The 19,100-nt window shown below is 40.3% G+C and overlaps 1 protein-coding gene across 1 annotated transcript in view; it reads left to right on the top strand.

Annotated features, from left to right (window-relative positions):
• The first annotated feature begins 1,201 nt into the window (after positions 1-1,201).
• Positions 1,202-19,100, top strand: part of FBXL4 (F-box and leucine rich repeat protein 4) — a 58,438-nt gene continuing 40,539 nt past the window's right edge. Inside the window, exons 1-4 of the mRNA XM_084201987.1 lie at positions 1,202-1,282; positions 7,235-7,406; positions 8,002-8,591; positions 17,388-17,733. Of these exons, the coding sequence (XP_084058113.1) occupies positions 8,083-8,591; positions 17,388-17,733 (855 nt within the window). The 5' untranslated portion in view covers positions 1,202-1,282; positions 7,235-7,406; positions 8,002-8,082. The remainder of the gene's footprint in view (positions 1,283-7,234; positions 7,407-8,001; positions 8,592-17,387; positions 17,734-19,100) is intronic.

The following is a 19,100-nucleotide window of genomic DNA, read 5'->3' as shown; positions in this document are numbered from 1 at the left end:
GTAAGTACCTGTTAAGATCAATTTAAAGTAGGGCTGCCCTTATGACATGCTAGGAACTCAAATATGACATTGAAAGCATAACCTGACTGGCCTGGGGCTAGGGCAAGACATGCTGCCTGGTTTTCTGTGAGAAATCAAGCCAGGGCTCATCCTGAGCGGGTGGGCTCATGGCACCCACCTCACCATGGCCTTCATGTCTGCAGAGGTAACAAGACACAAAGCAGAGTGGGCCTGAGTCACAAACCACAACACCGCAATAATTCAACACCCTGGAGGGAAGGCATGCCCTCCAGAGGGACCCTGACACACTTGAGAGGTGGGCTGGTGTGAATCTCATGAAGTTCAACAAAGCAAAGTGTGAAGTCCTGCACCCGGATTGTGGCAATCCCAGACACACCTACATGTTGGACTGAGGGCCACACTGTGGAGAAAGACTTAGATGTGATGGCTGATGAAAAACTCAACAGGAGCCAGCAATGTGCGCTCATAGCCCAGAAAACCAATGGAGTCCTGGGCTGCATCAAAAGCAGTGTGGCCAGCAGTGTTAGGGAGGTGATTTTCGCCCTCTACTCTGCTCTGGTGAGATCCCACCTCTAGTACTGTGCACAATTACGGTGTGCCCAGTGTAAGGAGGACACGAAAGTTTTGAAGCAAGTCCAGACTGGAGCATCTCCCCTACAAATGCTGAGCAAGTTGGGGCTGTTCAGTCTGGAGAAGAGACGGTTTGGGGGAGACCTCATGGCAGCCTTCCAGTGTCTGAAGGGGCTGACAGGGAAGCCAGAAAGGGACTCTGCATCTGTCCTTGTTGTGATAGGTCAAGGAGTAACGGGTACAAACTGAAAGAAGGGAAAGTTATGATAGACATCAGGAGGAACTTCTTAACTGTGAGGAAGGTGAGACACTGGAACAGGTTGCCCAGAGAAGCCGAGGATGGCCCATCTCTGGCATTGTACAAGGCCAGGTTGGATGGAGCAACCTGGTCTACTGCTACGGGTCCCTACCCATGGCAGTGGGGTTGGGGCTACATGATCTTTAAGGGCCCTTCCAACCCTTGTAATTCCAGGATTCTCCTATACCACAACAAACCCTCCGTGGCTGCTGCCCGCCGGGCCCGCGCGGGCCCGCCCCACGCCGGGGCTCGGGCAGGCGCAGCCGGCGGCCCCGCCCCCGCCGGCCGCTTCCCCCGGTTCCCGCCCCCGCCGCCCTCCGTGCGCGGTGCTTCCGGCGGCGCCCGGCGCGGCGGCGGCTCCGGCGGCCCGGGCAGCTCCGCCCTCCGGACGGGGTAGGGTGGCGGCGGCGGCGGCGCTGGTGCTGCCGGGCGGGCGCGGGGGGGCCGCAGCGCCGGGCCCTGCAGCAGCCCCGGTGCGGGGCCTGCCCTGCGCGGCGGGTGCGGGCGGCCGCGGGTGTGCGCTCCTCGTCCGCCTGTCCAGGGCAGGCTGGCGGGGCCGGGCCGGGCCGGGCCGGTGCTGCTATCGGGGAGGGGACGCGGGAGGCAGCGGAGGCACCGGGCAGTCCCCTCCGCATCTGCCCGCCGCTGTCCCTAGGCCTCGGCGGGAGCTGCGCCCCTCCCGGGGGAAGGGAGCTGCCCCTGCCGGTAGAGAGCGCGGGCGCCCCAGGAGTGGGAAGGGGTCGGGATGGGATGGAGCAGGATGGAGGGCAGGAACAGTGCTGGGACCAGACAAAGCGGGCAGGGCTGGGCACGGGCTGTGCTCCTCTCCCCTGCGGGTCCTCTGCCGCTGCTCGGTCCCTGCGGTGTTCCACACTTACACGGCTTCACGCAGTTCCCCGATCACAACACAACAGAAAACAGGATAGCAGCTGAACTAGCGATACTATTTTATTTTATTTTTTAGTGTACTTTGGGGTGATTCCCTTCTTGTGGATTATTTGCTACCAGTGCAGGCTGACGAATGGACATCAGTTGGATGTGAAGGGACATGATTAGGTCGAGAGAACACAGACTTAAGCTGTGGCAGGGGAGACTTAGGTTGGCCATGAGGAAGAATTTCTTCACAGAAGGGGTAGCTAGACACTGGAATGGGCTGCCCAGGGAGGTGATAGAGTCACTGTCCTTGCAGGTGTTTAAGGAAACGTGGCACTTAGTGCAGTGGTCTAGGTGACATGGTGCTTTTAGGTCATAGGTTGAACTTGAAGATCTCAGAGGCCTTTTCCAACCCAATTGATTCATTAATTCTGTGACAGTGGGAGGTACCAACTACATGGCCTAAAAGCTGCGATCGTGCAGTGAGGAAGCAGCTGACCAACAAGTAAATGCTATACAGTGTATGCCTGGTGGAGAGGCAGTATGATATCTCAAGAGAAAAGTGAAATGACAAATAAGACAAATATGCACAAATTTCTTTTTAAAAGTAGTGTGAGGGATTTTATTATATTTTTTTTTTATTTTTACATGAAGGAGAGAGTTTCACCACAGCTAGAAGGGTAGTTGGTCAGAATGAAGTAGCATAATGCTGGTAACTTTAGACTGTTGATAGAAAGGGCTACCTGATGATTTACTCATGTTGAGAAACAATTTCTGTTGTCTGAGAAAGCAGCCTCCATAAGACAGAGCGGCCACTTTGAATGTGTAATAGGTGCCAAAGGAGTTTTGTCTCCATTGTACCTCAGTGCTAAACCACACGATGAGTCTGGTCCTAGCAGGAAGGCAGTCAGTGAAGTAATCTGAAATTCTTGGATTTTGCCCATTTTGGTGCTCATGAAGGCAACAAAAGATTTTAGATAGATAAAATTGCCATATATTGCAATTTTTTCAAACAGTAGAATTATTAGTTGTAAATGTATGTGAAGTGGCTTGTTTTAGTGCCAGAATATATTATGGGAAGAAACACAGCAATTGGGGCCTGAGTTTAAAGTGTACTGTAAGAGCTTATTAATTTTTAATTAATAATAGCTTCTAGTCTCAACGAGTTTAGTGTAGATGTTGGTATAATCTTGATAATTAACGGCAAGAGATGCTAACCTGTGGTAAAAGTACTCTGTTTTGGACTGTAATGTAAGGATCCAGTCAGTATTCCCTCTGTGCATTAGTGTACAAAGATAATTAAGAGATTTCCCATTTACTGTCTTTTATCTAAGACACACATATTAAATTGCGTTAATCTTTCTTCAGAGATCATACGAGCCCTTGTTTTTTGTCATTTATACATTCTTTGTAATGTGTCAATGTTGCTGTTTCTTTTATAGTCAAATGAAGGAGAACTGCTCACTGCTCCCAAATGTGAGATTAGCAAAACTGGTGTAAGCAGGAATTATTACTTCACTGGCTTTAAAAATCAAACCTGGTGTATGCATGACTAGCATGTACAACATTTGCTTCTCTTGAAATAGTACAAACGCTTTCCTATCATGTGCTTTTCCAGGGATGGCTCAGGGATAAAATGTGCTTTTTTTTTGTTTTCCCCCTAAATCTAGTATCTGTTACTTGTTGTGTTTTCACAGACATCCTTCATTTCACGGCCCTTTGAAATCTCAAGTATTTTTCTGTGTACTTCCCACCTTTTCTCAGCAGTCTGGTTGGTGAATAGCTCTGTACTGTTTCTGCTTGTATGGGAAAAAATTATGGATATTGAGGAGTTGCATTTGCCAAACTAACCAAAATGAGTAGGTAGAATCATAGAATATCCTGAGTTTGGAAGGGACCCATCAGGATCATCAAGTCCACCTTCTGGCCCTGCACAGGAGAGTCCAACAATCACACTGTGTGCCTGAGAGCATTGTCCAAATGCTTCTTGAACTCAGACAGGAATGGTGCTGTCACCACTTCTCTGGAGAGCCTGCTCCAGTACCCAGCCATCCTCTGGGTGAAAAGCATTTTCCTCATACCCAACCTAAACCTGCATGACTCAGCTTCATGCTGTTTTTTCAAGTACAGCAATCATTAATTGGATGGGTTGCTTCAAAGCTGGAAAATAGATTTGTATACAAAAACTCCTTGTAAAAAAAGGCAAAATAGACTGAAGAGATCTAGTGCTTTTGAATGCTTTAACTTAATTAGTGCATTTTCCCATGATATCTCTACAGAAGCTGTAAGATGTTCTACCTTGTCAAGGTTTTCTGTGCTTGGAAGAAGGAAATAGTGAATTACAGTCTTAGAAGCCTTTCTGCATGTATAACAACAAGAAAAGAAGGGTTAGAAAAAGGAAGTTTGCCCATATAATTGAAATAGTTACAAATTAAATAATAGTCTGGGTAGGAGATATTGTAAATAATGTGAAGGACTCTAGTGTATTTTGAAAGAAAATATCTGTTAAAAAAGTTTTATTCCTGGTCTAGTCCAAAGTGGTTTTCTGGACTCCTGTCTGTAAAAGTAGAGATAACATTTTGGTAGTCCTTTGAGCTTGTCTGACTTGTGGCCTGTGCAGTCTTGCTCTCCCTTCAAGCCAGCACTCACACAAGATGATTTGAGGAGATCAGTCTGAAAACTGGTTCTGGTATTTCATAGCACTATTTCAGTCCATTTAGTGATATTGACAGGAAAAAAATTCTATAAAAGAAACAAAAGATATAGAAGGCTGCTGCTTGGGAGGAGGATAAAAAGACACTCTTATAGGAAGTGTGTCTATAGGAAGTCCTTTATTAGGCTTTAGCTTAGCATAATTAAGCCTATACAAAAAAAAAAAAATTAATCATATACAACAGGCCAAAGACCCAGCCAGAGATTAGAAGGCATAGTTGCATGGGCCTAAGTGGATCTCTTTAAAATAATCAAACAATTTGAGGGAAGGGGGAGCTTTTGACATAAACTTTGCATGTACATTAGCTCCAGCGCTGTTTATCTTGATGCTTTGTGTAGACCCGTGTCTGCATTTTTATCTTTTTTTGCAAAGTTAAATCCTGTTAATTAGAAATCAGCTTGACTTCTGCTAGTTCCTGAAAAAATCTCTTTGTATCATCTGGCCCTACTGATCTGTATTTAATGTAATTCTTTCACTGGCTTATTATCCTTTAACCTCTGAAGCAATTTTTCATTTGTCTTTTTAACGCCACACAATTCTTAATGCTTCTTTTAAAATGCCAGAAGAAGAATTCCTATTTGTATTGTAGTCCTAATGGTTATTTAATCCTTTTTTTATAGTAGTTTTGTCTTACTTTTTATAAGCTACTCTATCTGATATTGTTTTTGACTTTTTAAAACTAATTTGCCTTCACTTCTGTTGTTCAGACTAATAAGTTTGCATGAAAGCTTTATGTTCTTACTTACTTTTGACCTGTTGACCAATGTCAGCCAAAATTGATGAAGTTGTGTCTGTTTCAAGGATTTTAAATTTTTACAGGTTTTATGAAATTATTAAGTTGCTAGAGGGAGAATGACCCAAATGAACATTACTGCTAATAGAAAATCTGCAGCATGATTTCAGGTTATTTCCTCTCTTAGACCTGGCTTAAACTGGCCAGCTAGCTGATGTATGGCTCTGAACTGCTGGGTGGTTTTGCTGCTCTTGGACAAGCTTAGATAAGGAGCACATCTGGGTTTTACAGTGCCACAAGAACTGCAGACTGTGGCCAGAGGAGGCTTGGAGTTTGCAGTGCAGATGTCAAGTTGTGTAGGTTGCATATGTGAGATAAGTGATTCCCACTGATCTTCAAGTCCACAGCTGAATGATTCTTAAAATTGAGATCTGTAAAGCCGTATTTTCTGTGGAGCAGCCTTCAAATCATGTTAATCAGTAAAATTTTGAGTTTGAAGGTGGTGTATATGTTGATCTAGCCATGATTTCAGGACTTGATAGCAGAACATTTGTTGAAGTTTAATGTCTGTTGGCATATTCTTTAAATAGATCTTTCTTTTTAAGAGGGGGAAAATCCAGAAGGAAAATGTATTTGTAATCTTTACTTACACCTTACATCAAAGCAGCTCTGCTTTGAAAAAAATAAAATAATAACTATTTTCAGTTTGGAGTTGTTTCTTTTTTCTTTTTTTTTCTTATAAGGAGGAAAGGTTTAGGGTTGTGCTACTTTTTTTTCCAGTGTCTTTTCTGAAAGGTGGCTTAGGTTGTTTGTGGGAAATGTGACATTATTGGTTCTTGGTGTTTCAGGGGAGCTTGAAGTAAATATGGCATATTGTTTTATGCATTCCCTTCTGCACTGAGTATCAGGAGTAATTCATGTCCTCAACAGCTACATCAACATGTGAAATGAAACAAAAGGCCAAGAATAGTAGAAGCAAGAAAGTGAGAATTGAACACTTCATTAGTAAACTTTCTTTCATGAGTAAAATGGGCAGATAGTGCAGCTTCTCCTTATCTGTTACCACAAGTGCCTTCTTGCTGGAAATGTTCTTGCCAAAGAGAGCTGTTTATACATCTCTGTGTGTTTGTGAGTGTGGGAACAAGCAACTGACCTAAAAAACACACTGTAGATCTGTGTAGAGACTTAAAAGAGTTTCCATTTGTTTAATAATTTACCCTATTTTAAACTTATGCTCCCAAAAACGCTATAGTAGGGTCTTACTTTTACCCACTGCAAACATTAAATATGTGGTTTGTCTGCCTGGCAGTGTGAAGCATCATGTTCGTTGTTTCTTGAGGTGTCTTCTGCAGTACAAGGGTCACATCTGTTGGTTCAGAGATTACCACAGTGTATATCCTGTGGTAAACTAAGTGGCAACTCCCGCCTGGACTGTTAAAGAAACATTTATTCTATTTTGAGATATGCTTAGTCATCCCTGTTTGGCCTCTAACGGGTTACAGGCATTGCTCCTTATTCTCTCTTAGTAAAGGTGATGGACAAGTTAATGAGAAGGCCAGTTTGTGAGAAGTAGTTTGTGAATTCATAGCCTGAGTGTGTTGTGTAGTGCCAGCGGGAATCGGAGAATACACTGCACATTTCATTGTGTGTTGGTAAAACTCACAGTTTACATCACGCAGGTATGGAGCAGCTGCTCAATATGGGACAAGCATATGTAAGAGGATCTTTATTAGTAGGGAATATGATACAGCCCTCCTGTGTCCTGTAGAGAACATTCAGCTATAAATGTTTCTTCACTGTTGTAAACAGAAAACTTTAGTAAAGTAGCTTACCTTTAGTTTAGCTTTTTCTAAATGCTAAACCTGCTTATTTGATTATTTTAGTTTTTGTTGGTGTCATCTGTGTAAAACACATTGATATTGTTAATTAATAGTATATTTTGTGTTGGGTTTTTAAGGTATGCAGGTCTAGTACAATTCATGGTTAACTGAATTGTTTCTTTAATGAAAATATTTTCTCTTGTCAGAATTAAAATGCTTTCTATGGGGACTTCTGCTTCTGATGCCAGGACTCTTTTGAAGACCTTGTTTATTGCATGGTTTAAAGGAAGATGATGTTGTTAGTGAATTCTGAGCATCCTTCGGGAGGCTGATGACCCTTCTGTTGTTGGTGTGTCCTGTCATGGACAGCTTCAAACGGTAAAGGTGGTATTTTTGTGACTCTGTTTCAGATTACTGCTCTGATAGCGGAAGCAGTGGGTTCAGTTTAGATTAACAGCTCAAAAACTCATTCTTTTTACTCTTGAAACCATTTACGCTTTTTTAAAGAAAGTAAAACCATTGGTTTTAACATTGGTTTTAAGAAGCTGTATCTTTCCAATGGGAAGGTGTATCTTCAGATATGCTTTCACTGTTTACAGTGTGGGCCAAATTTCATTTCATACTTGAATTCACTTCCCTGAGTCACTGCAATTTTCTTTTCTTTTAATAAATCCCTTAAGATAATGCTTATTTTGACCATTACTTTTTTTGTTGCTTGAGGGTGGGTTTTGGCTAATGTTTCTTCATAGTCTTCTCCTTTTTTTTTTAAACAAAAAATAAATGTGAAGTAAGGTAAAAAGTAAATGGGAAGCCACACTTAGTAGCTTCCAACTAAACTATTGCCTTACAATAAAATACAATAATTTATTAATATTTTAGTAGCAGTACTTTTAAGATGATATTCAAAACTGCACAATTTGCTTTATAAGAATCCTGTATCTGCTCACTGTGTTTGTTCATTCTGTTTTATCAGCTCTTTCCCAAATCACCACAGGCAGTTAATGCAACTTATAAAGGACTCCTGACTTTTTGCATCTTCCTAAGTCCTACCTAGATGCCACCAGTGTTTCCCATGTTAACAGTTCTGAGCATGTTTTACTACATGTGCCTTCGGCGCCGAGCTAGGACAGCGACAAGAGGAGAAATGAACAGTCGGAGGGCTATTGAATCGAACACCCGCGCCTTACCTATCAACGTTGAAATAGTTCAGTATGCCAAAGAAGTGTTGGATTTCAGCTCTCACTATGGCAGTGAGAACAGCATGTCCTATACCATGTGGAATTTAGCGGGGATTCCCAACGTGTACCCTAGTTCTGGTGACTTTACCCAGACTGCTGTCTTTCGAACTTACGGGACCTGGTGGGATCGCTGCCCGAGCGCTCGGCTGCCTTTCAAGAGGACACCATCCACCTTCTGTAGCCAAGACTATGTGGAACTTGCTTTTGAAGAACCAGTTTATCCCACTGCAGTGCACATTCTGGAAACCTATCATCCTGGAGCTGTAGTCAGGATTTTGGCATGCTCTGCAAATCCTTACTCACAAAATCCACCAGCTGAAGTAAGGTAATTTTTTTCTTCTTTATGCTTTCCTGTAACATGTTAAATGCTACAAATAGGACTGTTTAGTGAACTTTGCTTCCTAATATTTATCAGTTTTGTATCTGACTGACTAAAATTTTCTTTATTTCTTCATGTTTTTAAAACACGGTGTCTCGTTTTGATAGTAACTTCAGAGATGTAGACATTTTTTAGGAATTAATGCATCTCCTACTATCAACTTTAATTTATGTAATGATAGTTTTAATGTTGGAATTTTTATGGGCAATAATTACTATATCTGTTTAAAACACTACTTCTGAAGTGGTAGGTCTGAGCTCTTCCTTCAGTAGGAAGAGGAAATTGTGTAAAAGAGGTTGAGGATTTATGGCTGCTGTATCATCCTGCTTCAAGTAGCCATGGACTCTTTCTTCTCTGCATGCTGTAGGTTGAATGTATAGTACAATTAGGCACTGTAACTATTCATATGGAAATGAAGCTGAAACCAGAAGCACAGAACAGTCAGACAAAAGGTGATATCATTTGTCTGATCTTTATTTTTGGTCTGGCCAAAGGGTGGTGAGCGGAACTTGTTTTTATACTCACTTCATCTAAAAGAAGCAGATTTGATCCTGTTGGTTTTCCTTATATTAGGAAGTCTTGATGAAATTCCAGTTGCAGGGTCAGGAGTGTGGTAACCTGGGGAATGGTAAGATAGTAAAGAAAACCACTGTGTGTGAGAAGCTCTTAGTGAGGAGGTGAGGAAATAGGAATGGAAGGAGAAAGTGAAGAGGTCACAGCATGCAGTGGGGAAAACATTGGGAAAAGCCATCAGTATATGCAATTGAAGTATTCCATATCAAAGAGAGATTAAGTGATACCAAAGATATAAAGGAAGGGAGAGCTGATAGAAGAAATACTTAACAAAATGTGTCCTGTGAAGATCAGTATGCCAACAAATGCTATATTGCTATGAAACACACACTTCGGTGGTATAAGTAGTGCTAGTGTGGATGCTGGGTGATTTTTTACTGACTTACCTGTTACAGATGCCACTAAAAAGAATGTTTTTAGATCTAACTTATTATCCCTTGCTTTCTAATACCGGGCCATTCATATTCATTCAAAAACCCTTGGAAAATCAGGTGTCATGGTTTATATTCAAAATTCCCAGTTAATATATTTTGTATGCTTCTGTCATCTGCTGTGATTAAGTGCAGTTGCTTGTTTTACGGATCTAATGAGAATATGATATGTTGTATAGCTCTAAAGTAAACATCTGAAGTCAAGGAGCAGTGATAGGTCAAAGTAATAATAACAGGCCACCTAACTTTAGAAGTATGAGTGCTTTTGGCACTGTAATACAGAACTTATTTACAGAATGGCATGTGGTGAAGGCAGCTTTAAGACTTTCAAATTCAGAACCTAATGTGAAATGACTTCTGGGCAATTATTCTGTGAACTTCCATTTTACTTTTTTATTTTGTGATGCAGATCTTATTTTTTTATGGCGAAGCACAGATTGGAGGAAAGCTCAAAAATAGTTAACTGAAGGACCTGTTTAATTAGGTACACAAAAAAAAGAGAAATAGAAAAAAAGAGAAATAGAAAATTGTACAGAGAGCTAAAGGGAGATGGAAGTGAAAATACTAATATAAAACTTGGGGGTATGTGCTTTATGACTGCTCTTGAGGTGTGGTCAGAATTAAAGCTCAGACATCCTTCACAATAAAAGATGACGTTTTTTAGCATCTTGCTTTATAATTTGTAGGCAGGAAAGTCCCCTGTCCTGCCTGCATAGGTTAATATTTCTGGTTGGAAAAAGGTTGTCTCAGGCATCCTCGGAAGGAGTAGTCTATGCTGCCTCTTCATTAATTGTTAGTCTTGATGCTAGAGAAGTTTTAGAGGGATGCTTTTTTTCTGTTTGCTTACCTTTGCTCTGCAGGACTTGTGCATTTGGAGCTGAACATTTGGTTTGTCTCTTTTTCTCAAAGGAGGCAAATGTCTTATGTTTGGTGTCATGAAGGGAAGATGAAGGAACCCTTTCTCCACATGAGGGACACAATATTTTTTCTCTGTTCATTTGCTCACCTTTATGAGAGGAAACTGAAGAGTTGCAAGAGTGCAGTCTCTTTTCTGCTTCTGTTCTTGATCTCTTCTTTTTACTTCCAAAAATTCTCTGAGATATCAGCTAAGAATTCTTTTTTTGAAAATGGAATGCTGCTGTAATCTCAGGTGATTCCTTGTTTAACTGATGTTTTGGTCTTGAAGCACTGCCATACTATTATCTTCTGTTAAAAAAGGCCATGACCTACTTACTCAAAAGGCACTTAAAACTTTATTTTCCTCTTCTGACTATTTTGATACTTTGTTTTTTGATATTTGGGTTATTACCAATGAAACTTTTCAGTGCTGCTTTGTTTATCAGCTGACACTGTACATGTTTCTGAACACCAGTGTAGAAAGGGCAGGTCATTAGGAAAGTTCTCTTTCACCAGCTCTTACTTGATATACAAAGAAGGCCAAACTGTCAGTGAAGTCAAAACTTTGCTGTGTACAAAAGCTTCCAGGCTACAAGTCTCTTTATGAGGACCTAGTGTATCACAACTCTTGCTCAAGAGAATTTTACATATTTTTGTTAAAAAATGGCTAGCACCCACATACTTGGTCACTTTATGCTTCAGTTGCATGAAAGAACAGCTCATGCAGGTGTTCAGAAAATGCTCTTTGGTCATGTTCCTTTGTTGCTGGTACACCGAGTACTGCTATTGCAGCTTTGTATGATGCTGTCTCAGGTGAGCTCTATTCAGTGTCTTTAAAGGTGGGATCAGATCTTCATGGAATGGGAATAAGCATTTACTTCTCAGAGGGATTGCAATTGTTTCTAAGTCATCCTCATGCTTAGAACATGACAATTAGTTTGGCGTTTTCTTCATTAGGTTTAACCGGCATCCAGCAACTGCTGGAGGATTCTCTGTGCTCTCATGTCTTTCACCGCTTCAAACATAAAAGGCATTACATCACTTTCCTCTACATAAAACAATTTTTAAAAATCATCATTGTCAGAGGAACTGCTGTTCTAACACATGGAAACCTTTTGTGCTTTTCGTTTGTGCCTCTCATATCTTGATTGGTGAGAAGTGTAGGTAATTCCTTAAGCTATACTAACATTCCATGCACACATTTGTTATGTGAATTAACCAAGTACAGAAAACTCAAGGAAAAAATTAATAGTCCGAGATTAGGGACATGCTGTAACATAAAGTCTCAATTTTTATGTGGTGTAAGAAATCAATCCCTATTTTTGATTGTGTTGTGTTATGATTATTTTACTAGTGTGGCCTTGGGACTTTGTACGGTAGTGCTCATTCTGTGTTTGTAGGGTTTTTTGACAATGCTGAGTTATCACCAAGCTTCCGCCAGTGGAAGAGGCAGAGCTCTACACACTTGTGGTGGGGACAAATGCAGCATAAGCTGAGCCCAACCAAGAGTGTTTTCTTTATTTTTCATAGTGTATTAGATTGATGGGTAAGTTATAGCCTCTGTGATGAGAAAAATGGAGATTTTTCTCTTTTTTTTCCTCCTTTTTTACCCAGAAGGCTTACTGTTGATGATTCCCTAGTGGCTTCTTCACTGTTAGCCCTTTTGATATTCTTAATAGTTAGTTGTTCTTAGTCTTTGTTTAAATGGGAAAGTCAAAAATAATTGTTTCAGAACTTTTCCAACTTTTTCCTTTTATAAAAGTAACTTAGGTTTTTAAGTTTGTAATACAAAACAAAAAGTGGTCCCTAGTCTCCTGTTGTGGTCTTTATCTAAAATTTGATTTGACTGTTGTTTTTATGTCATGTATGTGTTATAGTGATACTGTACATTCATGTGTTTTTATAAAAGCTCAAAATCAGAGATTCCTAACAAGTCTGGAATCTGTGGGGTAATATTTCATAGCATATGTCCTTCCTGCAATGCAGTGATTGCTTCTTCAATAATTAGAGATTATCTTGTGATTATTTTTTTTTCTTGTTTGCTACAGATAAGGTGGGACACTTAGGTTTTTTCCCACAGATGAGATACCATGATCCTTCCTTTCTGCCTTGTGTATTCCTGTTGTTTATTTCTATTTAATTTGTTTAATTTCATGTTGTTTAGAATTTTACTAGAAAATTGAACATGGCTCAGTATTTCCAAGCTTAACTGTGTTTGCTGTATGCAAAGTTTCTTTCTGTTTCTGAAAGTCTTAAAACCTGTAGAGGCAGAAGCTGCTACAAACCAGAGCAGCAAGCTAATGAGGATGGACAAAATAAAAGGCTCCCTCTCCTTCCAACGGGAAATTTATTGTATTTAGGCAGCCTGGACAGGGATCAAAATGTTTTATGGAACCTCTCTCTCTGCCCCCCACCTCTCCCTTAAAAAAAGGGAGGGAAACCAGAAAGGCAGTGTACTGAATGTAAAATATCATGAGTTCTTATTTTTGGAGAGTGACAGTCAGATGGTTCTTTCACTCTACCTTTTATTCCCTGAGAATCTCGGATGAAAACGCCCAAAACACTGCTGGTACCATCAACACATTAGAGTGTGATAAGGAACCTTCGGGCCTCTATCTCACCTATGTGTAACACACAAGTTCTAGACATTTGCATCCTTACTTAAAACTTGTTTTGACATCTTCAGGCAAACAGCTTTTTCTTGTTTCGATGCCTGTCATAGAAAAATGAATTCTGAGTTTGTGGAATACGGTCATTTTTGAGAAGCTCCTAAAAAACTCATGTAGACAGAGCAGTTACTTGAAGTACCTTTTGCTGTTTTAAATGTCCTGACCATTCTTGGAGTCCTGTCTTCTGTCTCTGGTATTTCAGAATTGAACTCTTGGTAGAAATGAAAATTTGCTTCGTATTTTCTCATAATAATTAGACTGCTTTGAACTCTGCTTATCAGCTTAATCTGAATGATTCTTAAATTGTGCTCATGACCTTCCCAGCCTTCCCTGCCTTTTGTGTTTATGAGCTCACGGCTGAGATCAGGGGTACGCTTTCCAGGTTGGTTTGAACTAGTGTGCTGAAGCATCCCTGGCATGTTTGCAGGCAGGAGATGTTTTCTCCTAGGTAATCTACAGATTTCTGCTGTGCAGTTCCTTGGAAAGGAGCAGCATGTGATTATAATTGTTGCACAAGTTGCATTTTCATCAAAGGCGTGGTTAAATTCTCTGAGATTCCTTATGTTCTCCATGTTGGTCTATCTGGAACTTTCCCTTCTATTGGCTTTTAACTCAGCTATTAGTTTCTTGAGGCAAGGCATTTATTGGATTGCTTGTAGTGCTTTTTTTACTTTCTACACCTATCTCGATTTGACAATACAAGAAACCTCAGCAATTGCAAGCAATGTTTAATCTTGTATTGCTGGAGAGAAATCTGATTACTCTTCCTAGAAGCCCCTTTTTCAAAGACTCTTATTACATATATTTCTTCAGAAGTAACCAGGTCTGTTCAGGCATCATCTTTAACCATTAAAAACCTTTCCAACAACATTAGGTCAACAAAAAATTAGGCAAACTTTAAATATGTGCTATCATTTGACACAGACTTTCCGAGTATGATTCTCAGCCTAGAAATCACCAGACTGTATTTTTCTTCATGGTAAAGGGAGAAGGATGGAATTTTTTTTTTTTTTTTTACTACATAGGTGTATGGAGTCTTTAGTGTCAGAGAAAATTGAGTTCCTGTCTGTCTTTATGGGACAGAGAGAAATTTAATGGGAAAACTGAGTCCATGGCTGAATGAAGAAACTCACTTAATGTCCTTCTTTTCTTCAATTACTAGAGAAAATAGAGATGTGTCTGACTCTTATTCAGGCTTTGCCTGGCACTCCTTGCTGGAAACACTGAGGCTTTCTAGCACATTGCTGATGAAACCTTCTTCTCAAAGCATTCTCAGTGTGACATCTTTGATCAGCTGTTACTATATATCTGCAAGACTGGAGGACAAACAATGTACTACCTGAATTCATTTGATTCGACTTGATTTTTTGAGAGCTACGTAATTAACTTGGGGTGTGGGGCAGGCAGAAATCCTTTGACTTCTTTAGAGGTATTTATTGGGATTCAGTTTCTCTTTGTTTTGGGTTAAATAGCTTATTGAACTTGGTAAGCTTGAAACAGTTGCAGGCGATCTTCCTAGGGAAACTGATTTCGATACATATCCTCAAACCAGGACTGACTGTAAAAATGCCTTTCTTATGAAAGATTTTTAGGTGGATTACCATAACAAAACAATGATCCCAAACAGAAGAATGAAATTTTTTCTGAAGCCTCTTGGAAATTTAGACTTTTTTGATCCTGATGTGAATTCTTCACTCCCATTCCAATTACATGCAGTCTGTTTAAGTGTCACAGTGGTGATCCCAGAGGAAGAGATCACTCCTACTTGTAATAATAGGGTAAGAGCATGGGAAGGGTTTACCATGCCTACACATGGGAAAGATTTGCCAGCCCTGACTCGGAGCAACTGCTATTGCCTGCTCTTGTTTGTGGTGCCAGCAAGGCAGAGAACATCATCAAATCAACCTGATAAACTTGAGTTTTTCCAGATAAACCAAGAGCTAACTTCTTTGGCTGTTGATGAGAAGTAAACAGCATGACAAGGACAGTGGAAAATTGTCACTGGTTTCGTTGTTCATCAGCATTTGGTATGCAATGTGGAGCTTCACAAGATTGTGAAATCACGCTACGTGTCTTCCATTTTCTCTAGTTTATTACAAAGACTGGAAACTAGCTGCTGCCTGCTGGAGCTGGTTATTGCACTGCAATTTGATGAGCCCAGATCTCCAGATACATTATTTTTTTCAAGAGCTCTGCTGCTGCTAGATAATCCTCTCTCCAAGGTCCAAAAGGAGAAGTCAATAACAGACCCATTCTGCTAAAAGTTGATGGTCCAATGTGTGTTAGATTAGTGAAAAAATAGCCTTTGAGTTTCCCTAAGGACACTTTGAGTGGGTACATGGAAGTGTCTAAGCAAAATGTCAGATGGTGATCTGGGTGTGTTCAAGGAAGGTCGTGTGCCTTGCCAGCACTAAGTATTTGCTTAGAGAATCGACCTATGTGAGAGGATGTGACAGTGGGACCACAGCTGTTACTTTACCATGAGTAGACATCCATTTTGTAAATTAATGAAATCTTTTCTTAATACTATGTCTCTCTTATGAAAACTCTTAATTTTAGGGTAGAGCTGTCCACTCTCCTATGTTAGTACTTTGTTGTGCCATATGCTCACTACTCTTGTATGTTTTTTTTTAGTTCATGTTGGTTTGGGTTTTTTTTTTCCTTTGGACATAAGAGTTCTGCAAGTCTCCCATTCTATTCTCAAGGTACTTGGAGAGCAACATGATGTAGGAAAGGAAAATTTAACTGTGCATACCTGAAAGTGTTTGTTGTGAAATGGAAGTTATGGCCAATATGGATTAATTTTCTTGATTTTCCCTTTTTTCCTTTTGTTTTCCAAATATCAAACTTCTTAACCTTACTTAATGCTGTGTGCAGTGTTTTAATGAAAATCCCTGCATTTTTTCACTTTCTGTTATGATGGAAAATGTTAAAGCATTTGTTTCTGTTGTAAGTTCAAAGTAGTGGTGTCAAAGTAGGGGAAGCCAAGATGCTGAGGTACTGGGAGCAGATAGAGTGCTTCTGAGATTCCTGTGGCAGGACAAGAAGTCTGAGAGAAATCCTTGAAGCTGGGACTAGGCTGATCAGAAATAGATGGTGTGCATGTGAAAGTCTCTGAATTAGTATCAAGGTAAGCATGTTGTCAAAGGGAGCAGCAGTAGTAACTGCTGGAGGCTTTCTTCTTTAGGAATTAGCTAGACTTGAGGGAGGAAAAACATTGAGGCTGAAGGATCTCCAGTCACTAAGTGAGGACCTATGCAGATATAAAACAGCATGTTTCTGCTTTCAGGCCTGTAGGCAAGTTTGGGAGTGCTGAAGATCTAAGGAAGGTAAGACTTGGTTCCTCCAGATTACTCAGTTGGCAGCAGGCTTCCCTGTCACTTGGAGAAGATCTGGGGTCTGTGTGTGAAAGTAAGGATGTATATGTATGGTAGTTCTGTGCATGGTTTGAACTTCTGTCTGTCACTGGACCAAAGAAGAGAAAGGCTTTTCAGTTCAGCAGTTTGGAAATTCTGGCATCTTTTCCAAAGGACTCTTTCAAAAATGATTTGAAGTTTCTACTTTCTTTGCTAATTTGTCAGTGAATTACTTCTAAAAGGAACATTTTGCTTTCCTAGGCAGATACAGTAAAATTTAAATTTTTTTTTTAGTAATTTGTTATACTGTAATTTGGACAGGTTTGATATTAAATAGTCTGAGTGGTGGGGTTTTTTTTTCTTTTATTTTGTAGGAAAAAAGAGAGTCAGATTACTCTCTTTGGGTTACAGGGCAAGAGTGCTTCTTGTGTACTTACACTAACATGCCATCATTGTGAAGACATCAGCAATCCATTTGTTTCAATTACCTTACTTGTGAGCTGTTAGAAAAACTTGGGCACAGATAACACTAACACAAGTGACTGTGAGTCTACAGCTTGTTTTGTTATTCAGTGGAGAAAATATGGTAAGGTCATGAGTTAGTGTGAGTTTAACAGGAGTTAAATTCATCCATAGGATAATTTATCAAATCTAGGGAAAATGTAAGTATCATAAATCATCTTTTCAGCCTTTTTCTTGCTTGTTAAATACTTCTGACAGATGATGTTGCCCTCTTACTGTGCTCAGAAATTGCTTTAGTAACTTTGATTTTAATTCCTGTACTGTATGTGTGTCTTTTTTTTTTTTTTTCCGCAGATGGGAAATACTTTGGTCTGAGGCACCTATGAAGGTGAATGGTCCTCAGGCTCGGCAGTTCACACCTTGTATCAAACAGATAAACTTCCCCACAAACTTGATCCGACTGGAAGTGAACAGCTCTCTTCTGGACTATTACACTGAATTGGATGCAGTAGTACTACATGGTGTGAAAGAGAGGCCTGTGCTTTCACTTAAGACTTCAATGATTGATATGAATGATATTGATGAAGATGAGGATGAAGAAAAATTTGCCTGTGGAATGGATACCCTTAATAAACAGTTCAGCATTGTTACCCTCAGGGAATGGCCAACTAATGGATATTTTGATAAACTGCCTTATGAGGTAAGAAAAGGATGTTTTGTTTTCACTCAATCATTGTCTTGATAGTTAAGCGTGCAAAGGTGCTTTACAGAGTATTGGTGAGGATTGTTGTTTTTTCTCAGTTCCTTGCATTCCTTGTCAATCTCCTGCATTTACTGTATAGGTATACCTGACTTCTGTAAGTCTGTTTGCTTCCATGGGTGGATGTTATGTATTTGCATAGTTATTGCACTCTTACTTCTCAAGGATCTTTGCATTCACACACAGTTTTTATACCAGTAATTCTAGCCTTGAATTTCGAGCTCTTGAGCTTAGAAGCTTTTAGCAGTTTTCTGGTAAGTTTTTAGTCCTCATGCTTGACAAAGAAAATATACAGAAGAGAGATGGAAAGATTCAGTCACCATCTGGAAGTAGAAAGAGTTTGCAATAGGCTAAAAGTTTGGTTTCCTGTTTTCTCTCTTGCAAAACTGACAGGGCTTTGTTCTTGAAAGTGCCATAATATTTTTATATTATTATCAAATGAGCTTTTTCCATCCAGCTAAGTTTTGAATTGTGGTACAGATAAAACATGTTATAGCTGGACTTCTGCACACTGTCTTCTTTCTATGCTTGTTACTTTTTATTCTGTCATTAGCACAGAAAACAGTTGTGAATAAACTCCTTTAAGCTCCCCTGGCAGCACAATGGTTGCAAATGTGCTCAGAGTCTGTAGATGAGTATTTTCTTTCCTCTAATTTCCAGTGTAATGAAATTGTGGAGTATGATTGCTGAATACCATGTGCAGGCCAGGCAATTCTCAGTGGGGTACAGCTGTTTATGAAGGCTGGTACCCTGATTGGAGTAAGAATTGAGAAATGAAACAATTATGTTCAGCTCTCCTGAAGTAAACTGTCGCGGAAAGGAGCCTTTACTTGCTGATCAGACTTGGGCAGAGACAGGATTATTCCTGCTCTTCAGTGTGCTGCAGTCTGGGAGAGGCAGCAAGTGTTCATTCAGTGTGGTAACTCAGCAAATGCTCAGAGTGCTTGTGGCTTGAACCAGACTTGCTTTGGAAAGGGAAGGTGAGGTGTGCTGCCACGCATTGAAGGGTGCTTGCAGAAATGCCCGATCTAATCAAATAGTATTTCAGTCTTACCACATCTTTTGACTCTAAGTACCCCAGTTTGACAAATGAAGGCTGTGGTTGGGTGACTGTGTGCCCTAGCAGCCTGCAGAAGTTTGCTGTGCTTGTAAAGAGGGAGAGAAAGGAAGAGAATGTAGCAACTCTTAGTCTTCTCTTGAAACCAAACCTCTTGAGTTTGGTTTGAGATTCTTTTTTTTTGTTGATGCAGTGGAATAATAAATACGGAAACTAATTTATCATGAGTTAGCTCTAGTAGTGTTTAGTT

This window comes from Fringilla coelebs, assembly GCF_963513975.1.
Source record: "Fringilla coelebs genome assembly, chromosome: 3".
In the NCBI taxonomy this organism is placed as follows: domain Eukaryota; kingdom Metazoa; phylum Chordata; class Aves; order Passeriformes; family Fringillidae; genus Fringilla; species Fringilla coelebs.
Note: the sequence above shows the minus strand (reverse complement) of the source record. Positions and strands in the feature narration are given on the sequence as shown.